At 35.4% G+C, this 25597-nt stretch overlaps 1 protein-coding gene across 2 annotated transcripts in view; it reads left to right on the top strand.

The window, feature by feature from the left end:
* Positions 1-25597, top strand: part of PIBF1 (progesterone immunomodulatory binding factor 1) — a 273027-nt gene that overhangs the window by 130354 nt on the left and 117076 nt on the right. For both annotated transcript variants that reach the window (XR_009180643.2, XM_004468148.5), the window contains exons 11-12: positions 17596-17761; positions 24142-24292. Coding sequence is in view for 1 of the 2 variants with exons in the window: in XM_004468148.5 (XP_004468205.2) it covers positions 17596-17761; positions 24142-24292 (317 nt within the window). In the remaining variant the exon portion in view is untranslated. The remainder of the gene's footprint in view (positions 1-17595; positions 17762-24141; positions 24293-25597) is intronic.

Here is a 25597-nt window from a genome sequence, read left to right as displayed (position 1 = left end):
ATAGGGCAGGTTGGGGGAAAAGTACACCAAATATAAGGTGTGGACTATAATTAGTAGTAATACTTTGATGATGCACCTTGATAATTTGTTACAAGTGTTTCACAACAATGCAAGGTGTTGGTGGTGGGGTGATGTATGGGAGCCCTATATGCTGTTATGCATGTTTGTTTTGTAAGTTCACAACTTTTACTATACAATTATTGTTTATGTATGTTGATGTATGCATGATATACTTCAATAAATTGTTTTTAAAATGAAATATGCCTCTTCTGTCACTTTTACTGAATCTTTGGTTGGTACTAGCATTGGTATATACTCAGGAGACTTGAATCTGTGAACTGCCCATGTGCCAGCTGGGCCCTGAGCCTTAGCAGAGTTGCAACTCCTACTCTCTTGTTCATTGGACTTACACCGGTCAGCTAACAGGGAGGTGAAGATGGTCAGTCACCACACCAGGGAACTGAGAGTGCCTACATCTGCAAGCAGGAGAATTGTATCCGTCATCCATGTGAAATCTAAGCCCCCTCTCAATATAGAGTTGGAGTGAATATCACTATCCCAGGGCCCACAGGATGGAGGAATAAAATATGGATTAGAATGGACTTACTGATACTCTTATAAAACTTTTGTGACTACTAAAAAAAAATGAAATACATATATATCATTCATAATCATTTAAAGGATAATGCAATGTACCTATCACCCAGCTTAAGAAACAGGGTATAACTAGCATCTTTGAAGCACCCTACCCCTTACCATCCCTACACCCTCCCTTCCCAGAACTTAACCACTATTGTGAATTTTGTGTTTATCATTCCTTTGCTTTATCTTATAATATTTATAAAATGTATGTATTTTCAAATAACATATTGTTTTATTATGCATATTTTAGAACATACAGAATATGTGGCATGTGTTCTTATGTGACTTCCTTCTTTTGCTTAATATGTTTCAGTCATGTGGATAATGAATTTACAAAAACTTTATTTGTTGTTCTGACAGTGGAACATTTGAGTTTCTATTTTTTGCTGTTATGCATAATGCTGCTATTGACTAGAACTCTCTGACACCTGCTAGTTGGAATGTAAAATAGTACCACCTCTTTGGAAACAGACTTGCATTTTCTTGTAAGTTGAACATCTGCTTACTCTATGACCCAACAAGTCCGTTCCTAGGAATTTATACACGAGAAATGTCATGTCCACACAAAGACTTGTATGTGAATTTTCATAGTAGCTTTTTGTCTATAATAGCCAAGAACTGGAAACAAGGCAAATGTTCAACAACAGGTGGGTGGATGAACAACAGCCCATGCATCCATATAATGGAATATTACTCAACAACAAAAAACAATAAACTACTGGTACAGGGAAGCACATGCCTAAATCTCAAAGCTATGCTAAGTAAAAGTAACCGTATATAACTATGTATTATATGATTCCATTTGCATGAAATTTTACGAAATGGAATACTGTAATGCTTTGGGAGAAGAACTCTACTGCAAAGCATCAAGGAGGAACTTTTCAGGGTGATGGAAAATTTTATATCTTGATTTTCGTATATTTACATTGATAAATACATTTGTCAAAACTCATTAAAATAGGATTTTATTATATGTAAACTACCTCTCAATTACCAAATTCAAACAATGAAAAAAACGTATTTAGTAAAGAACGTGTGTCCAACATCTTACAACTTGTTAAGAAGACAAACTTCAAATTAAAAAATGGCCAAAGGATTTCAATAGACCCTTAACCAATGAAGAAATATAAGTCATCAATAAACACAAGAAAAAATGTTCAACATCTTAGTTAACAGGGAAATGTAGGGAAGCGGACTTGCCCAGTGGTTAGGGCATCGTCTACCACACGGGAGGTCCGCGGTTCAAACCCCAGGCCTCCTTGACCCGTGTGGTGCTGGCCATGTGCAGTGCTGATGCGCTCAGGGAGTGTGCCCCATAGGGAGAGCCGCCCAGCGCGAAAGAAGGTGCAGCCTGCCCAGGAATGGAGTCGCACACATGGAGAGCTGACACAGCAAGATGACGCAAAAAAAAGAGACAGATTCCCGTGCTGCTGACAACAACAGAAGCGAACAAAGAAGACGACGCAGCAAGTAGACACAGAGACAACTGGGGCGGGGGGGGGGGGGGAGGTTGGAGAGAGAAATAAATAAATAAAAACAGCTTTAAAACTCCCACAATTTAAAAAAAAGTGAATTAAAGCCCCAGTAGATGCCACTGTAACCACTAGAATGGCTAAATTTTTTTTAAAAAACTGACAATACCAGGTGTTGACAAGGTTGTAGATCAACTGGAACGTCCATACATTGCTTGTACAAATGCAGATTTGTACAGTCACTTTGGAAAACAATTGGACAGCTTCTAAACCAAAACATAGACTTACTATATGATCCAGCACTCCTAGTTATTTACCCAAGAGAAATGAAAATGTATGTCTATATAAGGACTTTGTGTAAATGTTTATAGCTACTTTAATCATAATGGCTATACAAATTGATACAACCAAACTGATACAACCAAAATATGTATCAACTAGTAAGTGAACAAACAAATTTTGGTATATGCATACTGTGGAATGCTACTCAACTATAAAAAGGAACAAACTACTGATATAAGCAGCAACATGGATAATCTTAACAGCATATTGTTAAATGAAAGGTTGCAGACAGGATACTTTGATGGACAAATTCCTAGAAACACATAAACCAAGTGCACTGATCCTAGAAGAAATAAAAGACCTCAATGAACCAATCAAAAGTGAAGAGATTGAAATAATACTCAGAAACCTCCCAAAGAGGAAAAGAAACCAGGATCAGATGGCTTTACAGGTGAGTTCTGCCAGTCGTTCAAAGATGATCTAATTCCAATCGTGCTCAGATTCTTCCAAAAATTGAACAGGAGGGAGCACTACCAAACTCATTCTATGTAGCCAACATCACCCTAATGCCAAAACCAGATAAAGATACAATGAAAAAAGAAAACTACAGAGTAATATCCGAAATGAATAAAGATTTTAAAAATCAACAAAATACCTGCAAACCAAATCTAAAAGCATATTAAAAGAATTATGCATCACAGTCGTATGGGTCTTATCCCAGGTAGCTCAACACAAGAAAATCAATTAGTGTAATAAACTACACTGAAACTGAAGAAAAAATGTCCTCTCAATTGATGCAGAAGAGGCATTTAACAAAATACAGCACCCTTTCTTGATGAAAATCCCTCCAAAAGATAGGAATAGAAGTAAGCTTTCTCAATATGGTAAAGTACATATATGAAAAAACCTATAGCTAGTATTGTACTCAACAGTGAAAGACTGAAAGCTTTCCCTCTGGGATTGGGAACAAGACAAGGATATCCACTATCACAACTTATCCGATATTGTGCTGAAAGTTCTAGCTACAGCAATTAGGCTAGACAAAGAAATAAAAGGCACCCAAACAGGAAAGGAAGCAGTGACTTTCACTATTCACTGATATGATCCTATATCTAGAAAATCCTTTAAAATCCACAGCAAAGCTTGTTGAACTAATAAACAAGTTCAGCAGAGTGGCAAAACATAAGAATAATATGCAAAAATCAATAGAGTTTATATACAGTACTGATGTGTAATCTGAGGAGGAAATGAGAAAAAAATTCCATTTATAATAGCAACTAAAAGAACTACAAAACATTGCTAAAAGAAACTGAAGAAGACTTAAATAAATGGAAGGACATTGCCATATTCATGGATTGGGAGACTAAATATTGTTAAGATGTTAGTTCTACCCAAACTGATTTATAGATTTTATGCAGTCCCAATAAAAATATCCCAACAGCTTTTTTTAGCAGAAATGGGAAAGCCAATTATCAAATTTATTTGGAAGGGTAAGGAGCCCCGAATAGCCAAAAATGTCTTTTTTTTTTTTTAAGACGTATTTATTTATTTATTTATTTCTCTCCCCTTCCTCCCGCCCCAGTTGTCCATTCTCTGTTTCTATTTCCTGTGTCGTCTTTGTCAGCGGCATGGGAATCTGTGTTGTTGTCAGCGGCATGGGAATCTGTGTTTCTTTTTGTTACGTCATCTTGTTGTGTCAGCTCTCCGTGTGTGTGGCACCATTCCTGGGCAGGCTGCACTTTCTTTCGCGCTGGGTGGCTCTCCTTACGGGGCGCACTCCTTGGCGCGCATCAGCACTGCTCATGGGCCAGCTCCACACGGGTCAAGGAGGCCTGGGGTTTGAACTGCGGACCTCCCATGTGGTAGATGGACACCCTAACCACTGGGCCAAGTCCACTTCCCAAAAATGTCTTTAAAAAGAACAAAGTTGTGGAGGACTCTCTCTTCCTGACTTTAAAGCATATTGCTTAGCACCAGTGGTTCCAAAAAAGAAAAAACCAGCATGGTACTGGCATAAAGAAATAAATCCTCATGTCCAATGGTCAATTATTTTTTTTAAAGATTTATTTTATTTATTTCTACCCCCCTGCCCTATTGTTTGCACTTGCTGTCTGCTCTCTGTGTCTGTTCATTATGTGCTCATCTTCTTAGGAAGCACAGGGAAGTGACCCCAGGACCTCCCATGTGAAAGGGAGATGACCAATCATTTGAGCCATCTCTGCTCCCTGCTTGGTGTGTGTCTCATTGTGTTTACTTGTAGTGTCTCTTCATTGCATCATGACATTGCATCATCTTGCTTCTCTTTAGGAGGTAGGCAGGTGCCCAACCACTTGAGCCACATCCACTTCACAATGGACAAATAATTTTTGACAAGGCTTTCAAGCCCTCCCGGCTGGGCTGTTCAACAGATTGCTTCAGGAGAACTGGATAGCCATATCCAAAATAAGGAAAGAGGACCCCTATTCCACACCGTCTACAAAAATTAACTCAAAATTGATCAAGAACCTAAATATAAAAGCAACAACCGCAAAACTCCGTAAGAAAATGTAGGAAGGCATCTTCAAAATCTTGTAGTAGGCGGTAGTTTCTTTCTTTTTTTTTAAGCTACTGGGGAACCCTGGACCTTGTATGTGGAAAGGTGGTGCTCAACCTCTGAGCCACATCGGCTCCCAGTTTCTTAAACTTACACCCAAAGCATGAGCAACAAAAGAAAAAATAAATGGGACATCTTAAACACTTTTGCACCTCGAAGGACTTTGTCAAAAGGATGAAAAGACAGCCAACTCTGTGGGAGAAAATATTTGGCAATCACATCTGAACAAGAAAAAACAAATGGCCCAGCTGAAAAATAGGCAAAAATAAACTACAGAGAGATATCATTTCACACCTACTAGACTGACCACTATTAAAATAAGTTGGAAAATTGTAAGTGTTGGAGAGGATGCATAGAGATAGAAACTCTTATTTGCTGTTGGTGGGAATATAGAATGGTACAGCCACTGTGGAGGACTGTTTGGCAGTTCCTAAGGAAGTTTACTATAGACTTGCAATGTCATCCAGCAATACCATTACTAGATATATACCCAGAAGAACTGAGTGCATTGACATGAACAGACATCTGCACACTGATGTTCATAGTGGCATTAGTCACGATTGCCAAAAGTTGGAAACAACCCAGGTGTCCATCAACTGACGCATGGATAAACAAATTGTGATGTTTATCTTGGTGGAATATTATACAGCAGTCAGAAAATATGAAGTCAGGAAACATGACAACATAAATGAACCTGGAGGGCATTATATTGAGTGAAGCCAGCCAGACACACAAAAGGATAAATACTGTATCATAGTGCTCTTATGAACTAAAAATATTGTGTAACCTCATGAAGTTAATAATTAGAATATAGGTCACCAGAAAATACAATGAGGGTAGAAAATGGGAAGCTGAGGGTTAATCTGTGTAGAACTGGTAAAAAGGTTGTTCGTAAAGCTTTGGAAATGAATAGAAATGGTAGAAGCACATCATAGTGTTTATATGGGTGTGATATTTGGTGAAAGGAAAAGTCTAAGGACATGTATATTACTAGAAAGAAAGCTAAAAGATGTAATATGGGACTGTGAAATCTCATGTGAAGTACGAATATGGGTAATATTGCATATATAATACTGTTTTTACTAAATATACAAATAAACTAGAGAAATAGAAACAAATAGCAGTTATTTGCAGCAGGGGAAGTATAAAGAGAGGTGATGAGTTTTGTCTTTTATTTATTATTATTGAAATAATGAAAGTGCTCTAATGATTAAAGTGATGAATACACAACTCTGTGATTATATTGGATACCACTGATTGTTCACTTTGGATGGATTTATGCTTTATTATGAAGTATTAATAAAAATGACTTGTTCAAAAAAATATTTCCCATTTGTTCTTTCTGTGCTTGTGATCTTCAAATTTGACGACTTACGTTTCTTTTTAATGTAATCTTTAAAACATTGTTTTCAGTAATTATGAGGCTTTATCCCTGAAATAATGATTAAATCTATGTTAAATGTCTTTGCCTCCATTTTTACTGAAGCCTTCAAGAGAATAATACCAGCTTTCAAATTTTCCGTTGATTAAAGAGTCTGCAAGGCAATTGATTATGGACATTGCAAGCAGTATTTTGCATTTGAAGATAAGCAATTGAGAGATTACTCAATGGGGGAGACTTTATAAGAACTCAAATGAAAATGGACACCTTTTTATCTTAAGGATAGTTTTTGGGAAAGACTTTGTCTTATTTTCACACAAGTACTTTAAGTATTGTTAAGGCACAAAGTCATCTTTACCACAGCAAAGGAATAACTTTTCTTCTGGGACATCAATACCTCCCTCTAATGGCCTTAAACCCATGCCACAAAGCAGATTTTTCTCTCCCCATGGAGAGCCTTGGTGTATTTTATTCTTTTTGTAGACAGCTGTTGCCTGTTTGTTCACCTCCCAATCCAGTGCTTTGTCTCTACTATCTTACTAAGCTAATTGTCTCTGTCTACACTTACCTTCCAGTGGTGTGTTCCTGGGGACTGTATGTGTTGTGGGTATATGCTTTATTTGTATTAATTTATTTTTCAGTATTTCTTCTCTCTGGGAAACAGGATGGTATGGTGTAAGAGCACAAAAATTGGAGACAGGCCTGGGTGCAAATTCCACCTTTTCTACTTGGGCAAGTGATTAACTTCTCTGAGTCTCAGTTTCTTATCTCTATATATGAAGACATCAAATATATTTTAAAAATTTAAAACATATGGTAAGCAAATGTAAACACAAGTCACTCAAATGTGTATTGCCCTCTCCAAATGCTAAAAGTAGTCACGCCAATTTGAGTTTCCTCTTAGTATATTACCTTTAAGTTTCATCAGTGCATTTTTTTCTTATGTCCTTTGGTTGGTTGCTGGATTTTACAGCAAGTGAGAGAAAAGGTTGAAGAGGCAGAACAATAATAAAAGCAATACTTTCCACCAACCTATGGAGGAAAGGCCATGCTTTCTGGGAGAGGTGGGCACAGGAACAGTGTAGCAAGAAAAGTGAGGCTCAAGAAAATATTTAAGAAGAAAAGGCAGCTCTTCAAAATAATAATGTAGAATGTTAAAATGATGAAGTCTTTTCATTCAATTATTGATTTTCTATGATATTAGGTGTTTATTATTTCCTTTTTATCCTGAACTATTTATAGCCTTAAATAGATAGATAAGTAAATACCTAAGTAGGTAGTCATTTTCTGAAATTCTATAAGCTGTCTCATTTTATAAACAGCTATAAAAAATAAAAATGTAATCATAGCATCATATGTGTTTATCGAATGCTTAACTGGCATATTATTATATTTAATATCTACTTGTTTGAAAATCCCAAGGTAGTATTTTACAGAAAACCTAATATATGCTTATACAATCCATTAAGTCTAATGAGAAAAATTAAGAAATTGGATAGTACACCTAACAAAATTATTTAGTTCTTAGTATGTTTCCTTCTTTGTTTCTGTTTTCCGTGACCTCGTTATAGACTGCATTATGTTCTTGTGGTTTAAACTACGTAGTCACTTTTATTCCTAAAATTGTGTTCAAATTTTCAGTAATTTTCACTCTTTACAGAACTTAAATGTTTCACTAACTTTGCTCCCTCTTTTGCATTTGTTTTTAAAATGTATTTAGAAAGTTGTTGTGTCTCTTTCTATCACCGTCGTCATTAGCCGTCTTAATCTTTCCTATAAATCAGTCATCCCTATCCTGTAATCATTTTGGTATCTCTTTTCTTTTTTCTTTTTTTTTTTTTTTTTTAAAGATTTATTTTTATTTATTTAATTTCCCCCCCTCCCCTGGTTGTCTGTTCTTGGTGTCCATTTGCTGCGTCTTGTTTCTTTGTCCGCTTCTGTTGTCGTCAGCGGCAGGGGAAGTGTGGGCGGCGCCATTCCTGGGCAGGCTGCTCTTTCTTTTCACGCTGGGCGGCTCTCCTCACGGGCGCACTCCTTGCGCGCGGGGCTCCCCCACGCGGGGGACACCCTTGCGTGGCACGGCACTCCTTGCGCGCATCAGCACTGCGCATGGCCAGCTCCACACGGGTCAAGGAGGCCCGGGGTTTGAACTGCGGACCTCCCATATGGTAGATGGACGCCCTAACCACTGGGCCAAAGTCCGTTTCCCCTGGTATCTCTTTTCTTCACTCACTGCAAGTTGTTTTCATCTTACTGATACCTCAATCTGGAAATAATAATCTTTTTTTGTTGTTGTTAAAGATTTATTTTTTATTTATTTCTCTCCCCTTCCCCGCCCCCACCCCCCAGTTGTCTGCTCTATGTGTCCATTTGCTGTGTGTTCCTCTGCGTCTACTTGGATTCTTGTCAGCAGCACCCAGAATCTGTATCTCGTTTTCGTTGTGTCGTCTAGTTGCATCAGCTCTCGTGTGTGGCACCATTCCTGAGCAGGCTGCACTTTTTTTGCACTGGGCAGCTCTTCTTACGGGGCGCACTCCTTGTGCGTGGGACTCCCCTAAGCGGGGGACACCCCTGCGTGGTACGGCACTCCTTGCACATATCATCACTGCGCATCGGCCACCTCATCACACAGGTCAGGAGACTCTGAGTTTGAACCTTGGACCTCCCATGTGGTAGGCAGATGCCCTATCAGTTGGGCCAAATCCGCTTCCCAAAATAATAATCTTTATTCACCGTTTTGTTGCACTTCAGAAGAGACTGCCCCTCATCAGATTAGCCTATGATATTTTACTGTTGTCTGTTTTGGCTTGAGCCTGTTTTACAATTTAAATTTTGTAACACCTAAAAATCTCATGATTAATAAGACTCCATTCATTTAGTAAAGATTTATTAAATATTCAATATTTAATGTTATTAAATAAATAATATTATTTCTTATAATGTACCAGGAGATATAGTAGATATTAAGAATCTAAAGATAGATTAGACAAGATTTCTGTACTGGGGTAACATATATTTTAGTTGGACAATGCACCGTTCTGAGCATTTTACTTATATTATCTCATTTAATTATCTATAACCCAATATAACCAAACCTTTCACCCGAGTTTTGTTTGTTTTTTTTTTTGTAGGTACTGGGCCTGGGATTAAATCCAGGACCTCCTGTGTGAGGGGAAGCCTGCACTCAACCACTGAGCCATATCGGCATCCCTGAGTTGGTCTTTTTGTTTATTTGTTTGTATTTTTGTTTTAGGAGGCCCCAGAAACTAAAGCCAGCACCTCCCATGTAGGAAGCAGGTGCTCAATCATTTGAGCCACATCCACTCCCCTCCCCAGAGATTCTGATTTATTAGGTCTAACCAGGGTTGAAGCCATGACATCTACATTTTTAAAAAGTCCCGCAAGTGATTCTGATAGCCATCAGGAGTCATCCTCACCCTTGAAAAAAAAGAAAGAAGTCTTACTAATATCCAGCTCTGCTTCCAAGAAACACCTGGGTTTGAAGACCCAGGACTCTGGTTTCTAGATCCCTATTCAGGCATTTCCTAGAGTCCTCCTGGAAGTCCTTAGACCCTTTTCAGAACACTTAAGATTTGTAGGGCTTGCCTGTTAATAGAAAATTGGTACAGATAAATGACTTTTGCATCCCTTATTACCTTTGTATGTTAATCACAGTAAATTGATTTCCTTCATTGAACTATATATTATGGAAAAACAGGACAAAACATGATTAACCTTCATCTTGCTGCTTGACACTATTCTTAAAAGCATCCACAAGGGAGTGGATGTGACTCAAGCAGTTGAGTGCCTGCTTCCCACATGGGAGGTCCTGGGTTTGTTCCCCAGTGCCTCCTAAAAACCAACAACAAGCAAACAAATGAGAAAACTCAGGGGAGCCGATGTGGTTCAGTGGTCTGCATACAAGGTCCCAGGTTCAATCCCTGGCCTGTACCTCAAAAGAAATGAAGCATCCACAAAAAAGATGCTTTTCCTTATGACTTTTTAAAGATTATTTTATTTATTCTGTTTTTTTTCTTTAATGTAGCCCAACACTTTGAGGTATAGTTGAAAGCAGCATGAAACAGTTTTTGAGTGCTGTGAAGTTCTGATATAATAAATACTTTTTGTTGAGAGGATGATTCGAGCAGAATTTTAAGTGTTTGTGTCACAAAAGAGAAAAAAAACCATGCAGACACTGTTACAAAATGTTTTACTCTAATTTAATCTCATGTGTGCTTTGATTTATTTTAAGGCAACATTCTTTTCATAATATTTTCATTTAAGTACTTTCTTTTATCTTCACATACCTGACGTACCTATTTTTTTGCCTTTATAAGATGGCCAAATATTATACTACATATTGTTTACTTTTTAAATAACATTACATACTTTATTTGATCATGATATAATAGATGCATTGAATTACTCTAAATGCATGCTTGAAATTCTTATAAATCCATGGTACAGTTGTTAAACATACTCGGCGTTTTTAACTCAGCAAAAAAAGATCTCTCACATTCATTTAAGAGTTAGCTTCTAAGCCAAAAATGACAGATGTAGTATTACAGCTGAGAAGTGAACTGGTTGAAGAAATGAACTAAATGGCAGAGACCTTTGGACAAATCCTCAAAGGCATTTTAAATTCTTTTCTCAAGTCCTGTAGAAATCATTGTTGCAACATCAATGCTAGTTTTATGTTTTCCCTACCAAAAGTGCCTTTTTCCCTTTCTTTCCAATTTGGAAAGTTTCAAAATTGAAACTTACCAGAGCTCCCTTATCTTTATAATTTTTTTCCTTTATATGCATATTTTTAAACCTCAATTTTCATTGAATTTAGATTTGATTCCGTTTATATGTGTATATTTTAAAATTTAGGAATGTCAGGATAACTTAAAAGTGAAAGAGCAGTTTGTGGAAAAATAGGTAGTTTTAATACAAAAAAGAAAACTCTAAAATAATATTTCTACCTATTTAATGTCAACATGAACAGAAAGCAATTTCAGATATGTTCTCTAAATTTGTAAAAATTGTTCTTAACATGTTTTCCACCTGTGCAACCTACTCCTTCCTATCAGTACCTTCTTTGATTACATACAGTGATTCCAACTAGAGAATAACCACATCCCACTAGGAGGACATATTACAATATACCAAATTGGTATAGTATCTCAATAATAGGAAATTCTGATCTGCTTTTCTCACCAACTGATATATAAATTCATCTAAATGAAAATGGCCATCATATTTAAATATTAAAGATATGGGGATATTAAAAGTATATATAAGATTATTGATATAATGAAAGTACTTTAAAAATGATTGAAGTGATGAATGCACAACACTGTGATTATACCATATACCATTGATTGTATACTTTGGGTGACTTGTATGTTTTATTAATATGTACCAATAAAATTGATTTTTTTAAAAATATGTATTAAGAAAATCTTTAGGTTTTTGCAAAATCATTTGTAAATGGTGGTAGCATTTTATGTAAATGGAAATATATATATAAATGCATATAATTTTATATTCTGAAATATGTAAAACTACATAAAAATTTGTGTTTTTTTTTTTTTAAGTAAAAGATTAGTCATTGTGGATTGGGTATGGTGAAGCAGGTGTGCTTATTTCTGGATTCACATCTTTCAGATGTTTTCAGGATGTCAAAAAATTCACCAACCAAAGACTTACTAGACTTACTAGACAATAAAAGACTTACTAGACAATAAAAAATGTTTCTCAGCCAAAATTATTAAATGGAAAATACTTAGTTTTCTATTTTTAAAAATGGTAATATCAAAAATTTGGAAATGCATTTAGTAAAATTACTGCATCAACTCGTGTAATGTAAAAACAAACTTTCTTCTCTAACCTCCCCTTTTCCAAATGCCTTTACCTACAATGATTTCAATTTTCTGGCATGTACACTGTGGTGGTAGTTAATTTCATTTGTCAACTTGGCTAGGTTGTGATGTTCTTTTGTATGGTTACACACTGGCCTAGATGTTGCTGTGGACATGTTTTATAGATGAGAATAACATCTATAATAAGTTAACTTGTTAAGTAAAGTGGATTACCCCTGATAATGTGGGTGGGCCTTATCCAATCAGTGGGATACCTTAAATTCAGAGAACTGAGGTCACTGGAAAGAGAAAGAATTCTGCCTCAGGACTATACTGTCTACTTTTCCCTGAGTTTCCAGAGTTTTTAGCCAAAGGAATTCAGTCTCAAGACTTTAACATCACTCTTACCAGAATTTCAAGCCTCTGGCCTGCCCTATTAAGTTCATACTTGACAGCCCCCACAAGTTGAGTAAGGCAGTTCCTTAAAATCAATCAATCAATCCCTCTCCTCAGTTTTTTCTCTCCCTTCCTCCTACCTCTATCCCTTTTTCCCTCTGTGTACCCACAAATGCATACCCATATATATGTACACAGAGTCTGTTGATTCTGTTTCTCTGACTGATACAAATACTTTTCTTTTTATATAACTATAATATCTTTATGTTATATTATTCACATTCATAATACATATCTAACTATATAAGCAAGGAGTCAGATTTATATTTTTAAAAGAAAAACATGAATACTCTTAAAATATTTTGCCATAGAATGCTGGGCTGCCAAATTAGATTAGGTAACTTGGTTCAGAATAAATGTCTAGTTTTAATATAGGGAAGCCATTAACATTTTGTGAACAAAATTTAAAAAGCAGTTGTTTCTCATTGGAATAAAAAAATAGATGAAATAAAAGGTTAATGATGATAGTGGTTTTTGGCCTTCTTACTCAAGGATGACCTTGTTGACAGAAAAACCATATACATACTTGGCCTAGTATATCAGTAGATAACTAGTAAAACTTACCAATAGTGTGTATATGAAGACAGTAATGGAAATATTATTATGAATGTCTGATGTTACGTAATGATTTATCCAGTGTTTTTGTTCAAATGCGTTCTCCCGTTTCTGAAAATTGAATGCCGTGTTGACATCTCTACTATAGTTATTTCTCAGCATTTCAGATCAAGCCATCCTACCTGGAATTTAAATTTATTGTAGCTTAAGAACTTGTTTTTTGAGGAAAACGCAGTGTCTATAGCAGCTGCACTCTGGCTCACTGGTCCTCCTGACTCACCGCTGTTCTCTCTCACCGAGGAACAAGTCGATCTGGAAGCCACGCCACAGCCATGGATTTTAAGGACACCAGAAAGACACCTGTGAAACCAGAGGTGGTGATTCACTGCATTAGAATCACCCTGACCAGCAGCAATGTCAAGTCTCTGGAGAAGATGTGTGCTGACGTGATTAGAGGCACAAAGGAAAAGAACCTCAAAGAGAAGGAATGGGTTTGGATGCCTACTGAGACGTTAAGAATCACTACAAGGAAAACTCCTTGTGGTGAAGGTTCAAAGACTTGGGATTGTTTCCAGATGAGGATCCACAAGCAACTCATTGACCTGCACAGTCCTTCTAAGATTGTTAAGCAGATTACTTCCATCAGTATTGATCCAGGAGTAGAGGTTGAAGTCACCATTGCAGATGCTTAATAAATATCGTCAGTTGCTAAAAGAACATTTTTTCTGGGTTACCTGTGTTAACCTCTTTGTACCTCTTTACACAACAGCATTTTCCCTTTGAAAATTTTTCTCACACTTCCAGCACAGAAATCTCTGTTGCAATGAATATTCCTTCAGAACAAACAGTTCATTCTAGGAATATACAAATATGTATATATACATTTTTTTAATTAATTAATTTTTAAAATACTGTGGGATACTTAGATGGGTCTTAAAGAAGATTAAAAACTCAGTTGCAAATGTAGCATAAAGACAAATCTAGCCAGATTTGGGGCCTGGAATGGGATGGTTATGAGGATAGAATCTCATGAAGTTTATGGGAAATTTGACCTCTAAAGTTTACTGTGCTAAATTAGAATGCTAAACATAAAGTTGTTAATGTGTGAATAACATTGACTTAGTTGAAATAAGAAGTTCAAATTAAGAAGATGAGATGAGTAGTCTGAGTCAACAAAGTAAAGTGTTTTCTTAGTAAAACAAGAGGATGTTACCTGAAATTATCAAGCTTTGCTCTTGTCTTCATTTGTTCCTTACTGCTGGAGCTACTTTTGCAGTTCTAATGTAAAACAGTCTCATAGTTCATTTTAGCAAATTAAAATAATTATAACTATTTCAGGGTCATAATGCTGTGAGGCAAATGCTTGTGCTGTATAAACAACATGAGAATAGATTAGTCCTTTAAAATTATCATTTGGTGTACAAAAGCATCAGTTTGTTAAAGTTGGTATTCTCGAGTTTCTAGGAGATAACTGCTATTACTTAGCTTTTCAATATAGGGCAAGAATATTACTGCTAAAAGGAACTTTCAGGTGTTATATAATGAATAAGAAGAACAGATGGAGCTAAAAGCTAAGTTTTTAATTTCCTATAGAGTTGACATTGATATCAGAATCCCCCACATATCCTAAATTCACAAAAGAGCAAAGCTTAACAGTATAATTTTTTCTAAACAAGTTTAAGATCACCATCGCATTCTAAATGGCTTCTCCAGGCTTTATTTCATTATTATGGTCTATGTATGTTCCATAGTTTAGCACCCAAAAAAAAGGTATTGACTTCACACATATTTTTACATTGACATTTATAAAATGAATGATTTGTCCCAAAGGGTACAGGGACATCTTCATGGCAGTGAAGTGTTGAATTAACATATATTTTTAATAAAAGAATTTTTCACCACTTCACACCTACTAGGATGTTACAATGAAAAAGACAATAACTGTTGAAAAGGGTATGGGGAAATTATCCCCTTTATTCATTGCTGTAGGGAATGTAAAAGGTGCAGGTGCTTTGGAAAACAGTCTGGCATGTCCTCAAATTGTTAAACATAGAGTTACCATATAAGTCAACAGTTCTCCTAAGTATATATCCAAGAGAAATGAAAACACATCCACACAAAAATTTATACGTGAATGTTTGTAGCAACCTTATTCATAATAGCTAAAAAGCAGATACAACCCAAATGTCTTTCAAATGATGAATGGATAAAATGTGGTATATCTATACAATGGAATATTAATTGCTGTAAAAAGAAATGGATGGAGCCAGTGTAGCTCAAATGGCTGAGCACTGGCATATCATGTACGAGATCCCAGGTCCAATCCTTGGGCCCCAGTACTTAAAAAAAAAAAGTAAAAGAAATAGAGTACTGATTCATGCTACAACATGGGTGAACCTTGAAAACATCAAAAGGCCACATATTATATGATTCCATTCATATGAAATGTCCACAGTATGCAAATCCACAGAGGCAGAAAGTAGAGTAGTGCTTGCCAGGGCTTAAGGAGAGTGGGAAATGGGGAGTGACTGCTGATGCATATGAGGTTTCTTTGGGGGGTGATGAAATTAGATGTAATTAGATGAACAACTTCAGATGCACAACTTTGCGATTATCCTAAAAACTCCTGAATTGTACACTTTACAAGGGTGAATTTTAAAGTATATGAATTATGTCTAAATGGAAAAAAAATTTATGAATGTTTGCTTTTCACTATCAAAAGGTATTTTTTAGATTAAAATTGTAAGGAGTTGTTTTGTTTTTTAAATAATTAATGCCAGGACTTTCCAAAAAGTTCAACACAAAAGCTTACGTTCCCCTTGAGGTTTTGCTTTATATTTAGGTAATATGTACCAGTATGCATTATATGGAACTTCCAGTAGTGTGAATGTGAGATACATTTACCAAAGATAAGAGTGCCACGAGTGAAGTAGCCTGAGAAAATATCTAATGCCTGTGTTCTCTGCTTTATACTTTGAATGTTATTGTTATTGTCACAAGCGTGAAATCACCTTTAAAAAACCCTGAGGTGAGTTTATTTCACCTCAGAAACATAAATTGAAAGTATAGTGTAATAGTGAAAAGATCATTGTTGTAGATTCAGTGCATCTGGGTTTGAGACTCAACATGAGATTTACTTGTAAATTGTTTCTGTTAAAGAAATTATTTAACCTCTCTGAACCTCAGTTTTCTCATCTGCATAATACCTGTAGGGTTTGTTGTAAGGATTAAATGAGATACCATGAAAAAAACTTGCAGTTCCACATAAGAAGCCTATACTCTCTGCTTCCCCACCCTGAACAATCTTCTTTCTGTCTTTCTATGCTTAGAACACCTTCTGCTCCATTACTTCCTGTTTTTATAGACACATTTAACTACACACCTACAAAAACTGAGTTAAATCTTTTTCCTTTGTATTCTTATCAAACCTGAGCATTATTACCCTTTTGAAACACTTATCCTACACTAATTGAATTTTCTTGTTTGTTTTCCTGTCTTCTCCGGAAAAATGAAAGTTCCTTAAGGAAAAGAAGACCTTGTCTACCATTGTATGTCCGTTACTTAGCATAGTGTCTAGTTTAATAAGTATTTAAATAAATGAATTTTAATTACATAATAGCACTATACTGGTTTCATAATAGCTCCCTGAAATGGCATAATGTATTTGTGTTTTGCTTTTTGTTAGAACATAGTCAGCTTGAAATATTTTCAAATGCTTGATAGGTGGTGATAATATATGTTAAATAAAAATGTTTTTATTAGTAGTTAGATATATGAAATGAAAAGAACTTTCCTTATCTTGTTATAATAGATTACATGTAATTCTGGATTTATCTTACTATTTCTACATTGCTTCCTTGTAATACTCAAATATATATTTAATTTAATAATTAAAATTTTATTTTACAAGTATCTCATGAATTTGAAGTTTAATTGTATTTTTCATGCCATGCTTCTCCATCTGACATTATTTAGACTTAGAATAAAATTGGAGAGTTGGAAACAATGTTGAAGAAAAAGGCCTATGAAATGTATAGAAATGAAATAATTGTAAGCAATGTAACTGAAACTTGATCTTATTTTTTATTTTCAATGTCTTGCAATTAATAATAATAAATAGGCTATAATTATTATCGGATGGAAGAAAGGAAAATAAGGGATGAATAGAGGAAGTTACTTTGTATTATGTCCTCTGGACTTACAAATCTACATATATATATGCTTATCTAAATTATTTATAAAAGCTTTATTTAATAGTTATAAATTATTAACTGCATAAATATGAGGGGTAGAAGTAAAAATAATGTTTATGCCTATATAAATTGTCAAAATTGCTTTGGGATCTCATAACCATTCTATTTCTTTCAGATTCAGAGAATTACAACTTAGTGCAGAAAGCAAAGTCACAGAATTTCTCCATCAAAGCAAATTAAAATCTTTTGAGAGTGAGCGTGTTCAAATTCTGCAAGAAGAAACTGCAAGAAATCTCACACAGTGTCAATTAGAATGTGAAAAATATCAGAAAAAATTGGAGGTACAAGTACCAACTTTTCTTTTGACATGAGCATAGCATGTAAAGTCTGTAAGTACAAGAATTATGTCGTAACTGAGCTTTCCTTTCTCTGTAGAATCTAGCACTGTTCTTACGCAAAACAGAAATACATATTTCAGAAAAATCTAGACCAAAAAGTACTGGAATTATTAGAAAACAGGAAATGTAAAAATATTTCATTCACAGTAGCAACCAAAACCATATAATCACTTGGAATATTTTTAATAAGAATAGTACAGGTCCTATATCAAGGAAACTGTAGAGCTTTTCTAAAGTATGTTACGGAAGAAGTACCATCTTTCTGGAAAGGACTATTTAATATTATATGTTTTTTGGTTTTCATCAGATAATAATATATGTTCATTTTTAACCAAATGCTAGCATGAGTTTTTGAAGCCAACAAAGTAATTCTATACTATAACTAAAAGAAAAGAGCAAATAAGAAGAGTCCGTATGTTGAAGGGAAATTTTTAAAAGGAGATAATGAGAAGGAATATATATAACATTTAAAAATGCATGCTGGGGAATGGATGTGGTACAACCAATTGGGCTCCCATCTACCTCCCATATGGTTCGATGCCCAGGACCTCCAGGTGCAGCAGGGTGGCCCATGTGGCAAGCTGGCCCACGCAGAGTGCCAGCCCATGCAGGAGTGCCGGCTGATGCAGAGAGTTGACGCCGCAAGATGGCACAACAAGAGACACAAAGGAGAGAAAATAAGAAAACATAGCAGAACAGGAAACTGAGGTGGCACAAGAGAGTAATCACCTCTCTCCCACTCCAGAAGGTCCCAGGATCAGTTCCTGGAACCACCTAATGCAGACACAGAAAAACACACAGCAAATAGATACAGAGAGCAGATGAGAGGAATTGGGGAGGGAGGAGAAATAAATAAAATAAATCTTTAAAAAAAAAAATGCATGCTGAAGCAAAATAAATAAAATGCACTCCAAAAAGTCCTTAAGTGGTACAAAATACAAAGGGCAGAAAACAAATTACCATACTGAAGAATTTATTTGTGGTAAGGTTATATTTGAAATCATTTGGGAAAAGAAAAATTAGTTGGATACATTACTCGTACCATATACCTAAATAAAATTCAAATAGATTATTAATTATGCTCAGTGTAAAAATGTTAACATCAGGGAAGTGGATTTGGCTCAACAAATAGTGTCTTCCTTCCATATAGGAGGTCCAGAGTGCAAACCCAGGGCGTCATGGCCCTTGTGGTTAGTTGGTCCATGTGCAGTGCTGCTGTGTGCAACGAGTGCCATGCCATCCAGGGGTGTCCCCTGCGTAGGGGAACCCCACAGGCAAGGAGTGCGCCCTGCAAGGAGAGCCGTCCCCCCACATACATACACACACAAAAAAAGCACAGCCTACTTGTGAATGGTGCCGCACACATGAAGAGCTGATGCAGCAAAATGAGGCAACCACAAAAAAAAGAGACTGCCGACAATGCACGCAGATAGAGAAGAACACACAGCAAATAAAATAAATCTTTGAAAAAAAAAGACCCCCTATCAAGAGGACATATGGTCGTCTTCTAGATAAATACATAGGCATAATAAACTGTTGCCAAGGAAAGAAAAACAAATTGCTAATAAATGGATACTGCATCAGTCTGCCAAAGGGGTGCTGATGCAAAGTACCAAAACTCTATTGGTATTTATAAAGGGTATTGATTTTGGGTAAAAGCATAAAGTTATAAGGCCCTAGAGAGTCTAACTCAAGCTTGCTTTCTCACCAAAGTCAGTTGCCATATGTTGAAGCAAGTTGGTCGTTAATGTCTGCCTGGTCTCTCTTTCCTGCGCTTCCTCCTCCTCTTGAGGCTCCGTGAACCCAGATTCTTCCCAATCTCAGGCTGGCATAGGGCTTGTCTCTCAGGGCTTCCTCACTCTTGGCCTACGGCTTGTGTCTTTCCGGACTTTCTGTATCAACTGCAAACTATCAGGAGAATAGCTCATCTCTCTCCGGGGCCTCAGGATCAGAAATGATAGAACTCTCTTTCTCCTCGTATGTCTCTTGAGTGAATGTCTATTTCTGTCAGCCCTCCAAGGGGGTGGGGACTCAACCTGAGTCACGCCTTACTGATGTGGTTAAATCAAAACCCTAATCTTAACAGGTAATTTAATCAAAGACATCTCAGCAGAATCTAATACAATCAAAGGGTATCACACCCAGAGGAATAGATTAGTTTGCAACATAATCTTTTTCTTTTTGGGATTTATAAAATAATCTCAAACTGCCACAGGTACAAATATGTATTTTCACCAATAACGACCTTCAACTATTCTGTCAAAACTACCTTAAAATATCTATACTTTCTAAATTAGTGTGCTGTTTTTGAAAAATAACTTGGTCATATATATCAATAACTAAAAACTGTTCATAGCTTTTTACATAGAAATTCCTCTTCTGTCCATTATTTATAAGGATATATCTTAAATATGAAGAAGTTTCAAGCACAGAGATACTCATTGCAGTATTATTTGTAATAGCAAAGAAAAGTCCTATTATTGGAAAATTGTTAGGTTAAAACAAAGCATATACATATATGGAATGATACTCAATTGATACTTTAAGACCACATACTAGCATGGAAAATATATTTGTTATAATATTACATGAAAACAGCCTTCGGCAAAACTGAGCACTAGATTTTTTTTTTTTTTAATGCATGTGGGGGGGGAAGAAAACACATAATAGCCTAGTAAGTTAATAGTGTTCATGTTCGATTAATTGACCTTTAGTGATTTTTATATTTTCCTTCTACTTTTTGTTCGTAGTTAAATTACTTAAGGGTCACCCAACCAGTAAATGACTGAACTGTGATTTGAACTCAGATATGACCAACCTGACTTCAAATACCATGATTTTAACTACCACAATATTCAAGTAATAAAGTATTTATTACAGTAATCCCTGGTCACCTTCAAGATTACGTTTTTGTAAAGTACTCTGATTAGTAAAACTAAGTTTAGCAAAGTAAAAGGTCTCACAAAAAATAAACCTCTAGGGACAGATATAAAAATGATATTAAATACACATTTAAAGATACAGTAAGCCTAAAGTGTAGATGGTGTACTCTTCTAAAGCAAATCACTGTTTAGCATTTAAAACTTTTTCAGATACCTTCTTCAGTGACTCAGGGAACATGGCTGCAAAATCATAATCTGCCAAGATAGATTCTCATACACATTTTTGCTTAGACAGACTGTCTCATATCAGATCTGATTTGGAATTTGGAGTCTGTTTTATTTTCTGTGGTTTTACTTTCATAATTCCTAGCTAAATGCCTTTCCTTTTCCTTTTCACATTGGCTTACTGTGATTAAGGATGTGTTTTAGGGAAGCATGTTTATATAGGAGAATAGAGAAGTATTTGCTCGCTCTCTCACTGCGCTTCTGAAACAAACATTTTGCAAAACACTTACAATATGCAATGCCAGTATTTTCTAAACCATTCTATTTGATTGTTTTTAGACTGGTTGCAAACTAGATTGATTTCATGACCTACTAAAGGATACAGATTTGCAGTTTGAAATCTACCCTCTTATAGACTTACACACTTGATCTATGGATGCAGGTGACTAGTAATTACTGTGTTCTTTTGTTTAAGAGTTTTATATGGAGGGAAGCGGACTTGGCCCAGTGGTTAGGGTGTTCATCTACCACATGGGAGGTCCGCGGTTCAAACCCGGGGCCTCCTTGACCCGTGTGGAGCTGGCCCATGCGCAGTGCTGATGCGTGCAAGGAGTGCTGTGCCACGCAGGGATATCCTCCGCATAGGGGAGCCCCACACGCAAGGAGTGCTCCCCATAAGGAGAGCCACCCAGCACGAAAAAAGTGCAGCCTGCCCAAGAATGGCGCCACACACACACAGAGCTGATACAACAAGATGACACAACAAAAAGAAATACAGATTCCCATGCCACTGACAACAACAGAAGCAGACAAAGAAGAACACCCAGCAATAGACAGACATAGAGAACAGACAGCTGGGGTAGAGGGTGGGGAGGAGAGAGAAATAAATAAATCTTTTATTTCTTTTTTTAAGTTTTATATGGAGACCTGTCTTCATTTAAAAATAGTATGATTCTAAAAACTAAGCTTGACAACACTGAGTCTTTGGGGGAATTTCATTACATTTTCTGCCTCCATGAAACTGAAAACCTTGAGAGGACAGGAACTATTCATTCAGCATTTTGTCGGCAATTCTTAGCACAGTGCCTGGCTCATGCTGGGTACTCAGTAACTATTTAAGAAATGAATGAGAGGGTTGATGCATGCTAATATAGTATCATTGGATCTATTTTTCCTGAATACTAGAAGATATTTCCAAGACAAGTCTTATTTCTAATGAATTTAGAGAAAAATAATTGTGAAGGGTAAAGACTTCCGTGACTTTTCTGTGACTTTTAATAACATTCTTATTGTTTATAATTTAGGGATGATTTATTTTATTTTTGCACAATTATCAATTGGTGAAGGCTCCCCAAATACTAACTTTATATTTTTTGCCTTGTTAAAGCAGTTAATTACCTATAATTTTATATTAAATTCCAGTCATAAATCTGTTATTTAAAGGAAGGAAAGTTGACTATGATATTTAATGGATCCCTAAAAATAATTGACCTATTTTATACATTCATGTTTAAACTCAAATGTTCATATATTTCTCTTTTCTAAAAAAACTTTTAAAGTAAAAGCCTTCTATAAGTCCAATGATCAAGTTCTTCTTTGGCTTTTCTGAAATAGTAATAAATTTAGGTAACTCATATTAAAAGGGAATTCTACACCAAGGGTGCCAGAGGTCTTGGAAAATTGCCAAAGTCAGAAATTTCTGGAGACCTCATTTCCATGTTATGAAGAGAGAATTTTAAATGGTATCTCTCAATTTTATATTTCTTTTTAAATCTCTTCTTAAAATACAATTTCATGAAATATCCCATCTTTAACATTTTGATTCTGTGTCTCTTAAGATACCTATTTCTGCAGTTTTTCTTTGTGTAGTGTGTGGTCTTGGGAGAAATGAGGTACAGATGAAAGTTGTAGTTATTCAGTGGGAATAGTCATTTGACACTCTCCTTAACTGATCCTCTCTTTTGCCAGTGTTATTAATAAGTGTGATCATCTACCAGATTCTTAATGAATTTCAACCCAGTATAATGAATTCCATGAAAGCCTCAGATTGTTCCACTGAACAGTGACTGTTACAATGAACTAATAAGTTTCTAGAAAGCACATTCCCAGTCTGCAAAAATAAGAAGTAATGCTAAAAAATTATTTTTGGTATATTGACCCAATAGCGGACACTACAAATCACCCAATCACCCTATAAATATTATTCCCATGTTATTCTTTCTCCAGACTCCAAAGCAATGTATTTGGGAAGGGAATACATTTCTTTTTTGGGGGGTGTTTTGAGGGAAATAACTGAAGAAAATTAAGACTGTATTAAGGAAAATTAAGTTGTAATTGCTGCTTGTTAAGAACTGTAAATAGGTTTTCTTTATCTTCTTTATCTTTTACTTTTCCCTGTCACAGAAAGATCATAGGCACATACATTCATTAAGGTGACTTTATGACATTAGAGAAATAAGTTGTCTTCAAAACTGTTTACAGAGAATTCTGGATAATTATGTCAATGGAGCTCTGTTTTTATGAGCCATTTAATACAAAGATTTCATAACTATATTACATATTTCTTTTAATAGAAATGCTGTATTTCAGCATTTGTTATGTTCCAGGCACTCTGCTAAGCACTATGAATTCATCATTTCATTTAGTCCTTCCAACAATATTTTGAGATAGGCCTAAAAAGAATAAGTAATTGTCTGAGATCACAACTAATCTGTGTCAAAGCCAGGGTTGAAATCCAAATCTTTATGACTCCAAAACATATTCGTAACTATAATATTCTGTTGCTTCCATGGAAATACTACATTACTTATGCTGTGTTATGAAACTGGTATAGTAACAATCCAAAATTCAGTTTGTTTTAGTAAGTGACCTTTCTAGGTAATTGGAATTTACTGTAAGCATTCCAAATGGCATTATTGCATTTTTTTAAATTCTAACATGCAAATACTAATCTTATTCCTATAACTGTTTCTACATTCTGAATTTATTTTTCTTTAAAACTCATCTCATAAGATGCTTCATAATTTTAAGTTAAAAACAACAGAATTATTTACCTCAGAAATGTATTTTACTTCTCCAATTATCTCAATTGAACTACTTTCTTTTAATATTTATTTAAAAAGAGAAAAAGCCTAAAAATATTTTTGTATCATATTTTTGTCTTCACTTTTAACCTATTTAATTCTGCCTTTGTGAATTTTTTTCTTCCACTGTTAGGTTTTAACTAAAGAATTTTATAGTCTCCAAGCCTCTTCTGAAAAACGCATTACTGAACTCCAAGCACAGAACTGTGAGCATCAGGCAAGGCTAGATATTTATGAGAAATTGGAAAAAGAGCTTGATGAGATAATAATGCAAACTGCAGAAAGTAAGTCTCACACACATACACAGTGTTTTCTTTTGTTTCTGGCTGCACAAGGAATGTGGTGTTGTTTCTAAAACTGCTTTGATGTATTACCTTAAAATATAATTGTTGACCAGTTTTTTTTCAAGAATATTTTATATTTTAAAAATTATTTGATCTTAATTCCAACAGTTGGGATCAAAGAAGAAATAGGTCATATGTAATAGACTTTATCTTTTTATTTGTTTAATTTACTCATTCAACAACAGTTATCAAGTATTTACATGTGGCAAGAACTGTGAGTATGAAGTTCATGCAAATAGTAGCTGCATCTTGGGAGTTCCTAGTGTAGTCTACAAGGAGAGACAAATAACAAATAAAGTAGCAAGATAAGTGCTGTAAATGAAGATAAGCAGTACTCTTTGGAAGTACAGAAAAGAACATGAGTTATTTATACACTGGAAGAAGGGAATATGTAAGAAGGGGATGACACTTCAACTGGGAAATTCATTGGATGTATTATGTTAGGGCAGGAAAATATATTGTAGACAGAAGGACATACACAAAGTTATAGAGATAAGAGAGAGTATGGAACTTTCTGAATAATATGATGTGTTAGGGAATGGCTAGAAATGGAAAAGTAGGAGGAATCTAATCAGAGAAGACCATCAAAGAAATTTGACTTTATGCTGTCTTATTAAAGACACTAGAAGGGAGCAGATGTTGCTCAAGTTTTAAGCTCCTGCCTCCCACATGGTAGGTCCTGGGTTCGATTTCCAGTGCCTCCTGAAACAAAACAAAACAAAGCAAAAATCAAGCAATAAGCAAAATAAACAAACAAAAAAAAAAACGACTCAGGGAAGCTGATGTGCCTCAGCGGTTGAGCACTGACTTCCTGGCTTCCCATATATGAGGTCCCAGGTTCAATTCCCATACCTTAAAAAAAAGAAAGACATTAGAGAGTCCTTAAAACAGGCATATGATCTATTCTGATGTGTGTTTCTATAAAAATTACTCTGATTCTGTAAATAAACTGAAAATAGATTGAAATTCTTACAGTTATCAGATTATCCTTGGAAATGGAAAATAAGACAATGATAGGAATGAAATAAAAGGTTTTCTTAAATTGGCCTATAAATATAGTCCTTACACGAAAACATCCTCAAAATAATCTTAAACATTTTTCTCTAGTTTCAAATTAAACTTTAATTGAAGTTTATATCTACTTTTAAAAGAATTATACTGTTATTTTGACTTCTGAACAAAAACAATATATTGTAGCAAACATCACAATCAATGGTGAAATGTTAATTAAGAATATTTCCTGAA

This window comes from Dasypus novemcinctus, chromosome 15 (genome assembly GCF_030445035.2).
Source record: "Dasypus novemcinctus isolate mDasNov1 chromosome 15, mDasNov1.1.hap2, whole genome shotgun sequence".
NCBI classification, from domain to species: Eukaryota; Metazoa; Chordata; class Mammalia; order Cingulata; family Dasypodidae; genus Dasypus; species Dasypus novemcinctus.
Note: the sequence above shows the minus strand (reverse complement) of the source record. Positions and strands in the feature narration are given on the sequence as shown.